Raw genomic sequence first — 14022 nt, forward strand, 5'->3', positions numbered from 1 at the left:
GCTGGCTTTCCCCGCCCTCGCAGGGCTGAACCAGTTCCTCCCCGCTCGCAACCCCACCCTCCTGGAACCTGCCTCGCAGGAAGCGGAGGGTGCAGCCCGGCCGGCCAGGAGCGCGCGGGGCTTGGAGGGCCCGGGCCGTGCCGACCCCATGGCCGCGGGCGTGGAGCAGCGGCTGGGCGGCCTCCCCGTCTTCACCCGCGACGACTTCGAGGGCACCTGGCGCCCGGTGGCGAGCGGCGGCTTCAGCCAGGTGTTCCAGGCGCGGCACAAGCGCTGGCGGACCGAGTACGCCATCAAGTGCTCCCGCTGCCTCCAGCCTGACAGCATCAGGTACCCGCCTGCCTACCCCCTCCTTTTGCGGAGGGAAACCCGAGGCCCGGGGAGCTCCCGAGGGAGGGGCGGCCGGGTTGAGGCTGAGGACTGTTCTCTCCACTTTCCTAAACTCTGTCCTGTGGCCTGAGCTCCCCAGGCACAGCCCTGTCTGTTTCTGGCTCTGAAATAAACTTGGCTCTGTTTGTGGAATCAAACCTATGTGTGAAATCCACAGAGGTCAAAGGTGAGCAGGAACTACCCTCCAAATACGCCTTTGTTCCATTCAACCTCCCAAACTGGTCCCGCCTGCTTCTTTCCAGCCTCACCTTCCTTCCAGGTGTCGGCTCGGTGATGACTGCTCTGGATGACCCTCTGCCACCCTCCTACCCACCCCCTAACTCGCAGCGCAGGCAGGGCTGGGCTTGCTCAGAGCCTGTGGCACTTGGCTCAGTGATGCTCAGTGACCTGGGGGGAATCACAGGTTCCACACCAGGGGCAACTCTTGTCTGGTGTGGTCCCAGCCCAGCCCGTGCAGGCTGATGGGGGCTTGCAGGGGGTGGTGGTGGAGGCTGCCCAGCCTGCTGGCCTGAGAGCCTGTCCAGCCCTCACACCGGCACTGCCAGCAGGTCAATCCTGGAATGCTGCTGTCTCCGTCCTTGTTTTTGTCTCTGGCTTCTCCCAGGTCCAGGTCCCATTATATGTACTATGACCACTCCCTGGCAGGCCTCCTTTTCACTCTTACTACCTCTTTCCTATTGCTTCCACCCATCTCTGCCTTCCCATTGCTTCAACCCATCTTTGCTGGTACTGGCTGTGCCCTCGCCCCTCGTGCAGCCATGGAGATTCTGGGATGTGAAGTCTGAGATGATGACCATGTCCTCCTCCCAAGCCTCCTGGGACATCACCTAGAGCGCCTTGGGGGTGCAGGGAGCAACTCCTATTGGCATCTTTCCTGGTCATTCTCTGTGGTCACTATGCAAGCTCCCAAGACACAGCCTCCGGTCCCACACACCCAAGTCCCTTCTCTCACTCCCAGACGCCCACCTGCTTAATGAATAAGGGCAAAGTGAGATAGCCCCAGACTCACCCACCTTCCTCCCTCAACATCCTGGCTTGGGAGTAGAGTCAGGTTATTCTAGGATCTATTCAAATCATTTACAGCCTTTGAAGCATTGACAAGACTACTCATGAGACATTGACAGTAACTCCCATCTCAATTCCCTTCCCAATTCCAGGAATCCTTGGGTGGAAAGGGCTAAGGGATTTACGGTAATCAATGCCTGCCACGTGTGGAGTGATATACGAGGAGTTTCATGAGTATGACTTCACTGAATCCTCCTTCCATCATCTCATTCATTTGTCCTCCTGATGAATGTTTATTGCTCACCTACTATGTGCCAGGCTCTGTGCTGGACCCTGAGATATCATGATGAATGCCACAGATATAGCCCTCTATATATTCTCCTGGAGCTTGCAGATAGGAGAGAAAAGACATTAATCAGATAACCCCACGTGTAAATGTAAGCGTGCTGCTGTGAGAGGTGTAAGAAAGGAGAGAGTTGTGGTTCCATGAAGGCTTATTGTTGGAGTTTGAGATCAGAAAAGGCTTCTCTGAGGAAGATACACTTGAGCTGAAACATGAAAGATGAGTCTGAGTTAAGTGGGTGAAGAGAGGAAAGCTTTCCATGTTGAGTTTAAGGTGCCTTTAAACAACCAAGAAGAACTGTCAAGTAGACTCCAGAGTAAAGCTGTGAGCTGACAGTATTAAAATTTGTGAATCACTTGTTATAGGTGTATTTGAAGCTAGGACGTAGATGACGTTCGCTCATTCTAAGCACTAAGTGAACAAAACAAAGTCTCTGCCCTGGTGGAGTTTATAATCTAATGAAGGAAGACAGAAAACTAACAAACAAACAAATATTTTTATCTATATCCCTTACAAACCACCTGACATTTTCTTTGATTAAAATACCTAAGGAGAGTTGAGTAGTCTGATTTTCCAAAAAAAAATTTTGATCTTCCAATAAATAGTAATTTGTGGGCTTTTTTGCCCAAAATGTTAAGATTTTATTTACCAAGCTTCTTTGCTGTACAGAAAGGAAAAATGCTGTTACAGTCTCAGTGTAAGTGGTAGCCACACATGGCTGACTTACCAATCGCAGCTCTCCGCCCTACCACAAGGGTCTTACACGAAACTCTGACAATGCTTATAATTTTGTCGTCGCCTATAAATTTGTTATAATGCTTGGTGGTAGATTTCTGAGAGGGACTAAATGGGTGAAGGCAGAATGTCACAGGAACTCTTCTTTGGTTCTTTGCGTGGGTGGGTGTCCTAGGGTTTGTATCACAGCTACCTTAAAAGAAAAGCTACCAACTCCATTTGAGCAGTCCAGCCAATACGGAACTCAAGAACAGATAAAGCAAGGTAGGGTTTTTGTGCAGGTTGTTTGGAGTCTTTCCTTCAGCTTTCCTAGTTTCTTCCCTCCCCTTCATCCTCCTCATTTTCTTCATTTATCACCTTCTCCGTCACATCCAAATTTTCCCCTCCTTTCAGTTCATCCCCTTCCCCTTCTGCATCTTCCTGTTCACCATCAGACTCTCCCTTCTCACTGTTTTTCTCCTCTTCCTGTGGGCATCTTCTCCTCCTTCATTCTCTTCTGGGGGGATAAGGATTGATGGAGCAGGGTTGCTATTTTCTATAGGCTTGAAATCCTTCCTAATTAAGTACTATTTGAGAATAGAGATTTGAAGCAAAGAAAGAGCAAACCATGTGGCTCTCTCAGGCTCTCTTAGTGTTCTAGGCAGAGGGACGAGCAAATGCAAAAGGTCCTGAGGAGGGAACAAGCTTGACATGGTGGGGCAGGTCATAGAGGGCTTTGTAGGCCATTGTAAGAACTTTAACTTTTATTCTGCATGAGAAGAGAGCCACTGGACAGTCCTGAGCAGAGCAGTGACATGCTCTGACTGACATTTTAAAAGTACCACTCTGGCTGCTGGTGGAGGGGAAGAGAGAGAAGCAAAGGCACCAGTTAGGAGGCTTGGGCCAAGATGCCAATGCATAGAGGTGGTCACCAGTGGTCAGATTCTTGCTATATTTTGAAGGTAGAGCTGACGGAATGTGCTGAGGGGCAGCTTGTGGGAAGGAGAGGAAGAGAGGAGTCCAGGATAAGCAAGATCTTTGAGGGCTAGAGGGATGGAGGCCCCGTTCACTGAGATGGAGAAGGCTGAGGGGGGAGCGGGTTTGAGGGGAGAATCAAGAGTTCAGCTTTAGACACGTAAAGTGTTGAATACCCAGTTGGAGATGCTGAGATTGCCTAGAGACAGAGTACGGAATGAGAAGAGGAAAGAAGAGGGCCTGGGACTGGGCCTAATGATCAGGTCACACAATAGGAGCCCGCAAAGTAGGCACTGACCCTACACTGAGAACGAGAAAATTGCTTGTAGGCTCCAGCAACATGGGGGTCATCGGTGATTAGCAACAGCCTGTCAGTGAGGTATTAAGACCAGAAACCAGATGAAAGGGGATGGGGGGAGATGAAGAAAAGAGAAAGACAACAGGTGTAGCAAACACTTTCAAGAAGTCGGGGTGTCCAGGGGAGTTGTGCAAGTTACTGTTGTTCCCATTTTACAGTTAAGAAACTGAGGCCCAGAGAGTTTGCTTGTTCAAGGTCATACAGAGAATAAGGTGAAATTGGGATTCGAAAGCAGGACAACGCGATCCCAGATCCCTTGCTTTTTCCACTTCATGACAGGTGTCTTCTCAGTTCTTGTGATTTCAAAAGTACAAGAGGAGACAGATAAAAGAAAAAATATTGCAGAGGTTTGAGGGGAGAGTCCTTGAACAGTAGAGCAGTAAAGACAAGAACGGTAGAAACCAGGACTAGCCAACCTGTCCAGATGCGAGGGAGAGCAGGTGCGTTTCCCTGGAGCAGAGGAGTCTCTGGCTGGCTTCCCAGGGAGGCCCTGTGAGCACATTTCCAGCAGCCTCTGACTGCAGTGCCAGTGCAGCTTTGCAAATACTCTGCTTTTTAAAGATGTCATTTCTCCTTAATCTTCATCCCCGCAATCCCAGAACAATTTACAACAATTTGCATATTTGCTGTTTTGTGGCACGTACAGTGAAAAGAGTGAAAAGTTTGCAAATGCTTATTTTGTAAGGCTTTCCTTTAAGTATTGACTTCTGTTCAGTTCAACAAAGATGCCTTGTGCTGTACGTGGCCATGTGCTGTGGGGAGTACCAAGATGAAAACTTATACTTCATCTCCAGAATGGAATCCCATGCAGCCATTACCGAGCTTGCTTTGAGAGAATAACGATGCAGGAAGTGCTCCGCTACACCAACAGGGAAAAGCAGATCGCAGAACAGCCCACACTATGTGATGGCAAGAGGGAGTGGAGGAGAAAGGAGTGACAGGGAGGGAGAAAAGGAGAGAGGTTCCTTGAAATGTATTGTAAAAGGATACGCTAAATTATGAACAGAGGCCAACTCTAGAGGGTTGGGTTACTGATGATTTAATTATTATTACTATTTTTATTATTATTTTTTGGCTGTGCCATGAGGCTTGCAGGATCTTAGTTCCCCGACTAGGGATTGAACCCAGGCCCCACAGTGAAAGCACTGAGTCCTAACCACTGGACCGCCAGGGAATTCCCTAATTTTCTTTTCTATTCCCTAGATGTTCTACAGGTATATATATTACTTTCACCATCAAAAAGTCAATAAATGATATATTTTTTCAATATTTTTTATTGAGATATAGTTGATGTACAATGTTGTGTTAATTTCTGCTGTACAGCAAAGTGATTCAGTTATACATATATATATATATATACATTTTTTTTAATATTCTTTTCCATTATGGTTTATCATAGGATATTGAATACAGTTCTCTGTGCTATACAGTAGGATCTTGTTGTTTATCTGTTCTCTATATAAAAGCTTACATCTGCTAACCCCACCTCCCACTCCATCCCTCCCCCAACTCCCTGCCCCTTGGCAATCGCCAGTCTGTTATCTGTGTCCTTGATTCTGTTTCATAGATAGGTTCATTTGTGTCATATTTTAGATTCCACATATAAATGATATCATATGGTATTTGTCTTTCTCTTTCTGACTTACTTCATTTAGTATGATAATCTCTAGTTGTATCCATGTTGCTACACATGTGGCATTATTTCATTTTTTATGGCTGAGTAGTATTCCATTGCATATATGTTCCATATCTTCTTTATCCACTCATCTGTCGATGGGCATTTAGGTTGTTTCCATGTCTTGACTATTGTGAATAGTGCTGCTATGAACATAGGGGTACATGTATCTTTTTGAGTTACAGTTTTGTCTGGATATATGCCGAGGAGTGGGATTGCTGGATCACACGGTAGCTCTATTTTTAGTTTTCTGTTTTCCATAGTGGCTGCACTAATTTACATTCCCACCAAAAGTGTAGGAGTGTTCCCTTTTCTCCACATCCTCTCCAGGATTTGTTATTTGTAGACTTTTTTTTTTTTTTTTTTTTCCGCGGTACGCGGGCCTCTCACCGCTGCGGCCTCCCCCGTCGCAGAGCACAGGGTCCGGACGCGCAGGCCCAGCGGCCACGGCTCACGGGCCCAGCCACTCCGCGGCATGCGGGATCCTCCCGGACCGGGTCACGAACCCGCGTCCCCCGCATCGGCAGGCGGACCCCCAACCACTGCGCCACCAGGGAAGCCCTGTAGACTTTTTAATGATGGCCATTCTGACCATTGTGAGGTGGTTCCTCAATAAATCATATTTTAAGAGAGAAGCAGGAGGCATAATTTTGGTCCTCCACGAGCTTGCGATCTCCTAGGGGAGGTAGACGTATAGAAGTGGCCAGAATAAATGGCGGGCTTTTTGTGGCCACCTCTGTAGAATGGGCTGGCTCCTGCATTTGCAGACCCCTTTACTTCCTGTCTTGTTGCATCTGGGCCCTAATCTGTGCATCCACTGGGCATCATCTCGTGTCTCTCTTTCCCCCTCCATTACCTTGCAAGCTCCCAAGGCATCTCTGGGTCTGCACAGCCTGGTATCAAGTCTAGTTTGTGTGTCCTGCTAGTTGCTCTTGTAATTAAAGGGTCAGCTCCTTCCGTCTCTCGCTCCTGTCCCTCCATAGCTCTGATGTGAATTGCCTCATTGAAGAAGCAACCAAGATGGAGAAGATCAAGTTTCAGTACATCGTGTCCATCTACGGGGTATGCGAGCAGCCCCTGGGTGTTGTGATGGAGTTCATGGCCAACGGCTCCCTGGAGAAGATGCTGCCCACTCACAGCCTCTGCTGGCAGCTCAAGTTCCGCATCATCCATGAGACCGGCTTGGCCATGAACTTCCTCCACAGCATGAACCCACCACTTCTCCACCTGGACCTCAAGCCAGGCAACATCCTCCTGGACAGCCACATGCATGTCAAGGTAAGGACCCTAGTGAACCTCTCTGCCCCCTTTCACTCCAGAGCCTTCTCCAGATGAACAGGATTATTTACTGCCTGTCAAGAGTTTTTGTTGTTGTTCTTGTTGTTTTTAATATTTATTTATTTGGCTGCACCAGGTCTTCGTTGCGGCATGTGGGACCTTTAGTTGCAGCATACGGGATCTTTAGTTGCGGCATGCAGGAGCTTTTTAGTTGCAGCATGCATGTGGGATCTAGTTCCCTGACCAGGGATCGCATTGGAAGTGTGGAGTCTTAGCCACTGGACCACCAGGGAAGTCCCCTGTCAAGAGTTTTAAGCAGCTCCCTTCATGGATAAATGCCGAAGGCAGGGATCACACCTAAACAGATAGATGCACAATGAAATTTGGTGCATGAAACTGGGTATCAGGACGTCTGCAAAACCCCTCTTTGAATGCCAGTCTTCCATTTCTAATGTGGGTAGAATAATCTCTATCCCATTCTTTGCTTCAAGTGAGAATGTGTGTACATGAGATGTTCTTAAGAAAGGTCATGATGGCCATTTTTTCAGTTCCTAAAACACGCCCCGCTTTCATTTCTGCCCCAGGACCTTTGCACATGCTGTTTCCACTGCCAGGAACAGTGTTCCCCCACTCCCTCTTTATCCAGCAAAGGCCTACACATCTTTCAGGTCTCAGCTTAAACAGCACCTCCTCAGGGAGGTTTTCCCTGATCCACCCCCGTGGGCCCCTGTTATATACCCTCACCGTACCTCTCTTTTTATACTGCTAACCCCAATTGTAAGTATATAGTCATTTGTGAAACTATTTCATTAGCGACTATACCCCCTATTTGAATAAGCACTTAGGAGAGTAATGGGCACGAGGGTTTCATCATTCTTATCTGCTGCCTGACCCTCAGTATCCAGCCTAGTTGGCACTCAGTGAATTGTCACTTTATTGATGTATGAATGAATCAATGGATGGAAGCAAAGTCAGAGATAAATATACATGGTGTCAATGCTTCAGGGCCCGTGAAAGTGGGATGAACAGAAGCTCACCGAAGACGCCACTTTATCCACAGTCCCTTGGGGTAATGGCCACACCTTCCAAGTACTTACCATGTGCCGGGCACTGTTCTAAGTGCCTTTTGTATATTTCCTTATTTAATCCTCATGATAGCACTGTGAGTTAAGTACTTATCTTGTTTCCCTTTTATAGATGAGGAACTGGAGGTTCTGAGAAAATAAGTAACTTGTTCAAGGTCATCCTGTGGTACATGGCAGTGCTGGGAGAGAGCTTATGGTCTCAGCGGCTACACTACAGTGGCAGTGAAGATAGTGGGAGGGATGAGAAACTCAGGCAGTTTTCTAGAGGCAAGACTGTATTTCCCCCCATCCCCATCCGGGCTTCCTCCCAGGTTTCAGACTTCGGCCTGTCCAAGTGGATGGAACAGTCGGCCCGGATGCAGTACCTCAAGAGGTCAGCTCTGCAGGGCACCCTCAGCTACATCCCCCCTGAGATGTTCCTGGAGAGCAACAAGGGTCCAGGTCCCAAATACGATGTGTACAGGTGAGATGGAGGCTGGGCTCCAGGCCACATACCCAGGGCGTAGCTTGTTGTCAACGCCCTGCCTGGACCCCAAGGCCCAAAGGGCAGGGCAGGGCAAGGATGAGGCCTGGCCCCTCCCTGCCCACGTGGGAGGAGGAGGGATGCGGGGGGGATTCTGGCTGGAGAGGCATTGCCTAGGTTTGTGTGGTCCATGGGGCCCCCCTGCTGGATGTCCGAGACGCCACTCAGGGGGCGCTTTCCCCCATCTGCAGCTTCGGGATCGTCATCTGGGAGATCCTCACTCAGAAGAAACCGTATTCAGGTAGCACGCGACAGCGGCACCGTCAGATGGGGTCCCGGAAGGGACTGGGAGGCTGGGGGTTCGTGGGGGCAGGGGCAGGCGGCAGGTTTTTCTTGGGGACCATATTGCTCTTTAAGGGTTCCCCTCCTCTCACCCTCCTTCCTTCCTCCCCCTACTTTCTAGAGCTCACATGACGGTGAAAGAAAGGGCAGCCCTCAGCCCAGGCCATACTCTCTGCCTCTAGTTCCTTTGCTTCAAAGTGTTCTTTCCTGTTTCTCTCACCCCCAACCCTGCCACCCAGGTGTCAGGCAAATAGATTGTCAGGTAATTTGGATAATCCAGCAAAGTTCAAAATCAGAGCCTGTAACTAGGCCTGCTGGTCAGTCCTGCCATCTTTGGACAGCAAAAGCCCGCAGTGAGGGGCCATGGCCGCTCTCGGCCTGGGAGGGGTTGGAGCTGGACCAGAGACCCAGCTGCTCCAATCTGAGCCTCAAGCCAGCCTGCAATCTAGGTATTAACTTACTGTGCATTTATGGGCCCCTGCTGTGGGCACCACCCTGTCGGGATCCTCAGAGCCCCCATCCCCTGGCCAGCCCCTCTGGCCCTGCCTCAGTACCCGCATAGCCTGGGCCCCCTCTCACAGGCTTCAACATGATGACCATTATGGTGCGAGTGGCCGCAGGCCTGCGGCCCTCCCTGCAGCCTGTCTCTGATGAGTGGCCGGCGGAGGCCCAGCATATGGTGGACCTGATGAGGCGCTGTTGGGACCAGGACCCCAAGAAGAGGCCCTGCTTTCCAGGTTCTCATCAGCCTGATGTACACAGGGATGAGGGAGATGGGTGGGGCTGGGGGGGCCCACGGGCCAGGAGCGGTGGTTGAAGCCCCGGGCCACTCCTGAGAGCTCTGCAGGGAGGGCCCTGCGTGGCACTAGGGCAGACTCTGTACCACAGTGCGGTGTTGGCAGGGGGTGGGAGGGTGGGGGGTGTGGATGGCAGAGGGGCGGTGGCAGCTGAGGACTGTGGTCTGGTCTCTTTGGGTTAATGTGTAACCTTATGGGAGGTAGAATAGAAAACCTTCATTGCTGGAAGGCATCTGGGCCCGGCTCTGTTGCTTCTGAGGCTCCAGTTAGCCTGCGTCCTCTCAGGCTGCAGCGTCCTCATTGGTAAAATGTTCCCAGACCATGAGATCACAGGCGGGATGGGTCTTGCAGTCATCCACTCCTTTAGGAACTATGCAAACGTATGCACGTGTGTAAGCGTGAGCATCTTAGCAATGCTTTATGGAACAGGTCTGACCCTCCAAAAGGGCCAGGGACTTGCCAAACGTGGCCCCACTGAGCCAAGGCAGGACCCTAGCTTGCCGGCCTTCTGGTGCGCATGTGTGGATGCCCCTGAGCCCAGGGATGGGTTTTGGGAGGGGGGACGTGGGACATATTAGGGTGTTTAAAAGGGGGAAGAACTGCAGCCCAGCCTGTCACTTTCTTTTGCTTTTTTTGGAGCAGACATCGCAGTGGAGACAGACACGCTGCTGTCCCTGCTCCAGAGTCCTGTGGCTGACCCAGAGAGCGAGGCCCTGGCCAGGAAGGTGTCCTGCACAGCATGTCTGCGCCGGCCCCGGGAGGTGAGTGCGTGTGGGGCGGGCCTGGTCTCCGGCAGGCGCTGAGGATGCACGCACAGGTCCCTCCTCGTGAGGCTGCCTGGCTGAGGGGCAGGTGGGGACCGGAGCCAGTGCACGCTCTGCTGGCCAAGCCGGGCAGCCACTCGGGGACACCTTTTCTTAAGTTGCTCGAAGATGCTCTAAGGGCTGGCGGTAGCCGTGGCTCAGAGCCTCTGAGAAGGACGTGCCATCCCTCACATGCGTGACATTAAACAGAGCCTGTCCTGCAGAGGGAGACCTTGGCTCTCCCAGGCTCTCACCCCCTATGGGTCAGCGTCATCCTGGCTCTGCTGTCCTTTCCCTCACCTGGGAACCAGCTGTGGGCTTCCGTGGGGCTCTAGGCTGAACCCACAGGGCCGCCCTGCCTTCCCTGTGGCCCAAGGGGAAGTCAAGGCCCTGGGCCACCTCTTCCTGGCAGGGCCGCCTCTGCTCGGGGATTTCCCCTAGACACAGCTGGTGGCAGGGATGAGAGAGGAGGGGGTCTCCTAGGACAGGGTGGAATGTGAGTCCTGACAGGTGAAGGGAGGAGTGGAGGCCGGCATAGGCCAGAACTGCCCTGATCCTCTGATCCGCCCCCTGTCTTCTGGTTCTCCCTCCCCAGGTCAGTGAGGAGATCAGCCAGGAGCTAACAGACAGCGGTGAGTCCAGAGTGCACAGCTGGAACCAGAGGACCCACAGCGGAGGAGAAAGTGGACTCAAACCATATCCTGTCCCCGCTTCCCCCCAAGGCCTGTCACAAATCAGGAGTCCGGGTTCCCTTTCCTGGCACCCGGCCCTGTGCTCCAGAAATGCACATGCCCCCGGGGGCCTGGCTCTGCTTCCCCTTCAAGTCTGTGTCCTTTTGAGGCCGGACTCCTCCCTTCCTGGCCGGGGAGGAGCACTGGTTTTCAACTACGGTTGCATATTAGAATTATTTGGGGAATGAAAAAGTATACGATGCCTGAGCCACCCTAGAATAATTTAATCAGAATCTCTGGGGGTTTGGGCTGAGCAGTGATTTTCATTTGTTTGTTTTTTTTGTTTTGGAAATTGTTGCTTTTAATTCTAATACACCACTGGGTAGAGCAGGAGGAAGTGGGTCCTTAATGGCTCAGGAGGAGTTCAGATCTCGGAGCTCAGCTGCAAATTTATCTCCAATTTGTATTTATTTACTTTGTGCCAAGCACTGCTGGGGGAGTTCTTACCTACGTGATATGATTTGTCCTCCCAGTGGTAGCATGAGGTTGGGCATTGTTCGTGTCCCCTTACGGATCAGGAGCTGGAAACTCAAAGAGGCAGAGAACACGTGATGCCAAGAGGTAGAGTCAGGATTTGCACCCCGGCCTCTTTCTGCCTCATCCTTACGGGAAGAGCTGCCAGAGTCAGTTCTCTAGGGCAGTGGAGCCTGCATAGAGATCCGGGATGCCGGGAGAGACGTTGCCCTCACTCCTATGTCTTTGTTCCTGGCTGGTACTTCCGGGAGGCGGGGGGATGGCGGAGATGACCTCTGGACAGGTCAGAGGTCCTCTTCTCAATCTCACCTTCCTCCCAGCAGACTCAGGAGACTACTTGAAGTGGGTCCTGACTCTCTCAGACGGCGAGAGCCTGGTCCTGCGTGATGAGCAGCTGCGCATCCGTGAGAACAAGGTCACTGCCCTCCACTTCCTGGTGGCTCAGGGCCGCCTGGAGCGGGTGAGGCTTCTGCTGGCCCAGGAGGTTGACGTGGACTGCCAGACGGCCTGCGGCTACACTCCCCTCCTCGTCGCCACCCAGGACCAGCACCCCGACCTCTGTGCCCTGCTCCTGAAGCACGGTGCCAACGCCAACCTGGTGGACGAGGACGGCTGGGCCCCGCTGCACTTCGCAGCCCAGAATGGGGACGACCGCACTGCCCGCCTCCTCCTGGACCACGGGGCCCGTGTGGATGCCCAGGAGCACGGGGGGTGGACCCCGCTCCACCTGGCTGTACAGAACAACTTTGAGAATGTGGCACGGCTTCTGGTATCCCGTCAGGCTGACCCCAACCTGCAGGAGGCTGAGGGCAAGACCCCTCTCCACGTCGCCGCCTACTTTGGCCATGTCAGCCTGGTCAAGCTACTAACAGGCCAGGGGGCCAAGCTGGATGCTCGGCAGAGAAACCTGAGGACACCGCTGCACCTGGCGGTGGAGCGAGGCAAAGTGAGGGCCATCCAACACCTGTTAAAGAGTGGGGCGGCCGCTGATGCCCTTGACCAGAGAGGCTACAGCCCACTGCACATCGCCACTGCCAGGGGCAAGCACCTTGTTGGCAAGATGCTGCTCAGGTACGGCGCCAGCCTCGAGCTGCCGACCCACCAGGGCTGGACGCCCCTGCATCTAGCAGCCTACAAGGGCCACCTGGAGATCATCCACCTGCTGGCTGAGAGCCACGCAGACGTGGGGGCTCCCGGAGGCATGAACTGGACCCCCCTGCACCTGGCCGCCCGTCATGGGGCAGAGGTGGTGGTGTCCGCACTGCTGCAGTGTGGGGCTGACCCCAATGCTCCCGAGCAGTCAGGCTGGACGCCCCTCCACCTGGCGGTCCAGAGGGGGGCCTTCCTGAGCGTCATCAACCTCCTGGAGCACCATGCAGATGTCCACGCCCGCAACAAGGTGGGCTGGACGCCTGCCCACCTGGCCGCCCTCAAGGGCAACATGGCCATCCTCAGAGTGCTAGTCAAGGCCGGTGCCCAGCTAGACACCCAGGACGGGGTAGGCTGCACACCCCTGCAGCTGGCTCTCTGGAGCTAAAAGCAGGGCACTGTCGCCTTCCTCGAGGGCAAGGAGCCCTCACTGGCCATTCTGGCCGGGGCTGAGCCTGGAGCCCAGATGGAAGTTTAGACCACCTGCAGTCTCCTTACCTGTAAGGAAGAGAGGTTGGTGCAAGTGACGCTGGGCTTCTGGCAGGGCCCCTTCCCTGTCCTTGCCAGCTGCCCCTTACACCTTGAGAGGAGACGGGAACCTGGTCCCCTGGGTGGTGGAGGGATGGGGAGAGGAACACTGAGGTTGTAGCTGGGGAAGGGGCCCCCGGCTCAGAGATCTCCTTTCAGCCCTTCCTCCACGTGTGTCTCTAGCCAACTCTCAGCCTCTTCCTCCTGTACCTGGACCCAAGCCCCCGAAGTGAGTTCCCTCTTTATTCCCAAGGTTCCTGCCACCTTTAACCACTTGCCCCTGAGTCCACAGGGGCCCTGGCATCCTAGAACTCTCTCTGAAGAAGGAGGGAGGCACAGAGGAGAGGGAAGTGTTCCCTCCCAGCTCACGTCTGTGTGACTTGGCCCCTTTCTCCGGGCGCGGTCAGGACAACCAGACACCCGTGCTCTGTGCAAGGGCAGGAGCTGAAAGTTCGGAGGGATTTTCCACTTCCAGTTGACAGCCCCAGCCAGGAGCCTGTTGCTGCACCGACCACCTTCCTGGCGGCTCTGGTCCCAGGGCCCAGGTCTGCCGTACAATCTCCTGCGGGGAAGGAAGGGTCTGCTCCAACCGCCCACGAGTGATCCTACATGGGACGCTTGGTCCCTGGTCCCCCTGCCTCACCCTTCACCCTTTGCTGTGTCCAGTTATGTGGCCGGTTTCAAATCTATCATAAAGCTGTGGACCTGAGTCCCCGCCTCAGAGGTGGACTGACCCGGGCGCCAGGCCGGCTGTGGGGGCTGGTCTGGCATGTGCGTGTGCGCGTGTGCCGTGCGGTGTGTGTAGGATCGTGCGTGAGTTCCCGCTGGGGAGGAGGCGGGGGCAGACGTGGGGAGGGGGGCGGTGGTGATGCCACCTGGAGGGGAGGTGTCTGGGCTTGGTGTGGAGCTTGC

The 14022-nt window shown here is 53.3% G+C and overlaps 1 protein-coding gene across 2 annotated transcripts; it reads left to right on the forward strand.

Moving 5' to 3' along the window:
- The first annotated feature begins 76 nt into the window (after positions 1–76).
- Positions 77–13819, forward strand: ANKK1 (ankyrin repeat and kinase domain containing 1). 2 transcript variants are annotated; one of them, XR_009542520.1, is made up of 9 exons: positions 77–330; positions 6444–6738; positions 8135–8286; positions 8538–8587; positions 9210–9365; positions 10068–10186; positions 10824–10860; positions 11757–13095; positions 13518–13819. XR_009542520.1 is itself a non-coding variant. In XM_060160412.1 (8 exons), exons 1-8 carry the CDS (start codon positions 149–151, stop codon positions 12968–12970), a joined length of 2205 nt encoding a protein of 734 aa, XP_060016395.1. In that variant the 5' UTR covers positions 77–148; the 3' UTR covers positions 12971–13819. The 2 variants fall into 2 exon arrangements, 1 of the variants encoding a protein (XP_060016395.1); XM_060160412.1 differs by having other exon boundaries at positions 11757–13819.
- The last annotated feature ends 203 nt before the right edge of the window (positions 13820–14022 follow it).

Source organism: Lagenorhynchus albirostris, chromosome 9 (genome assembly GCF_949774975.1).
Source record: "Lagenorhynchus albirostris chromosome 9, mLagAlb1.1, whole genome shotgun sequence".
NCBI lineage: Eukaryota > Metazoa > Chordata > Mammalia > Artiodactyla > Delphinidae > Lagenorhynchus > Lagenorhynchus albirostris.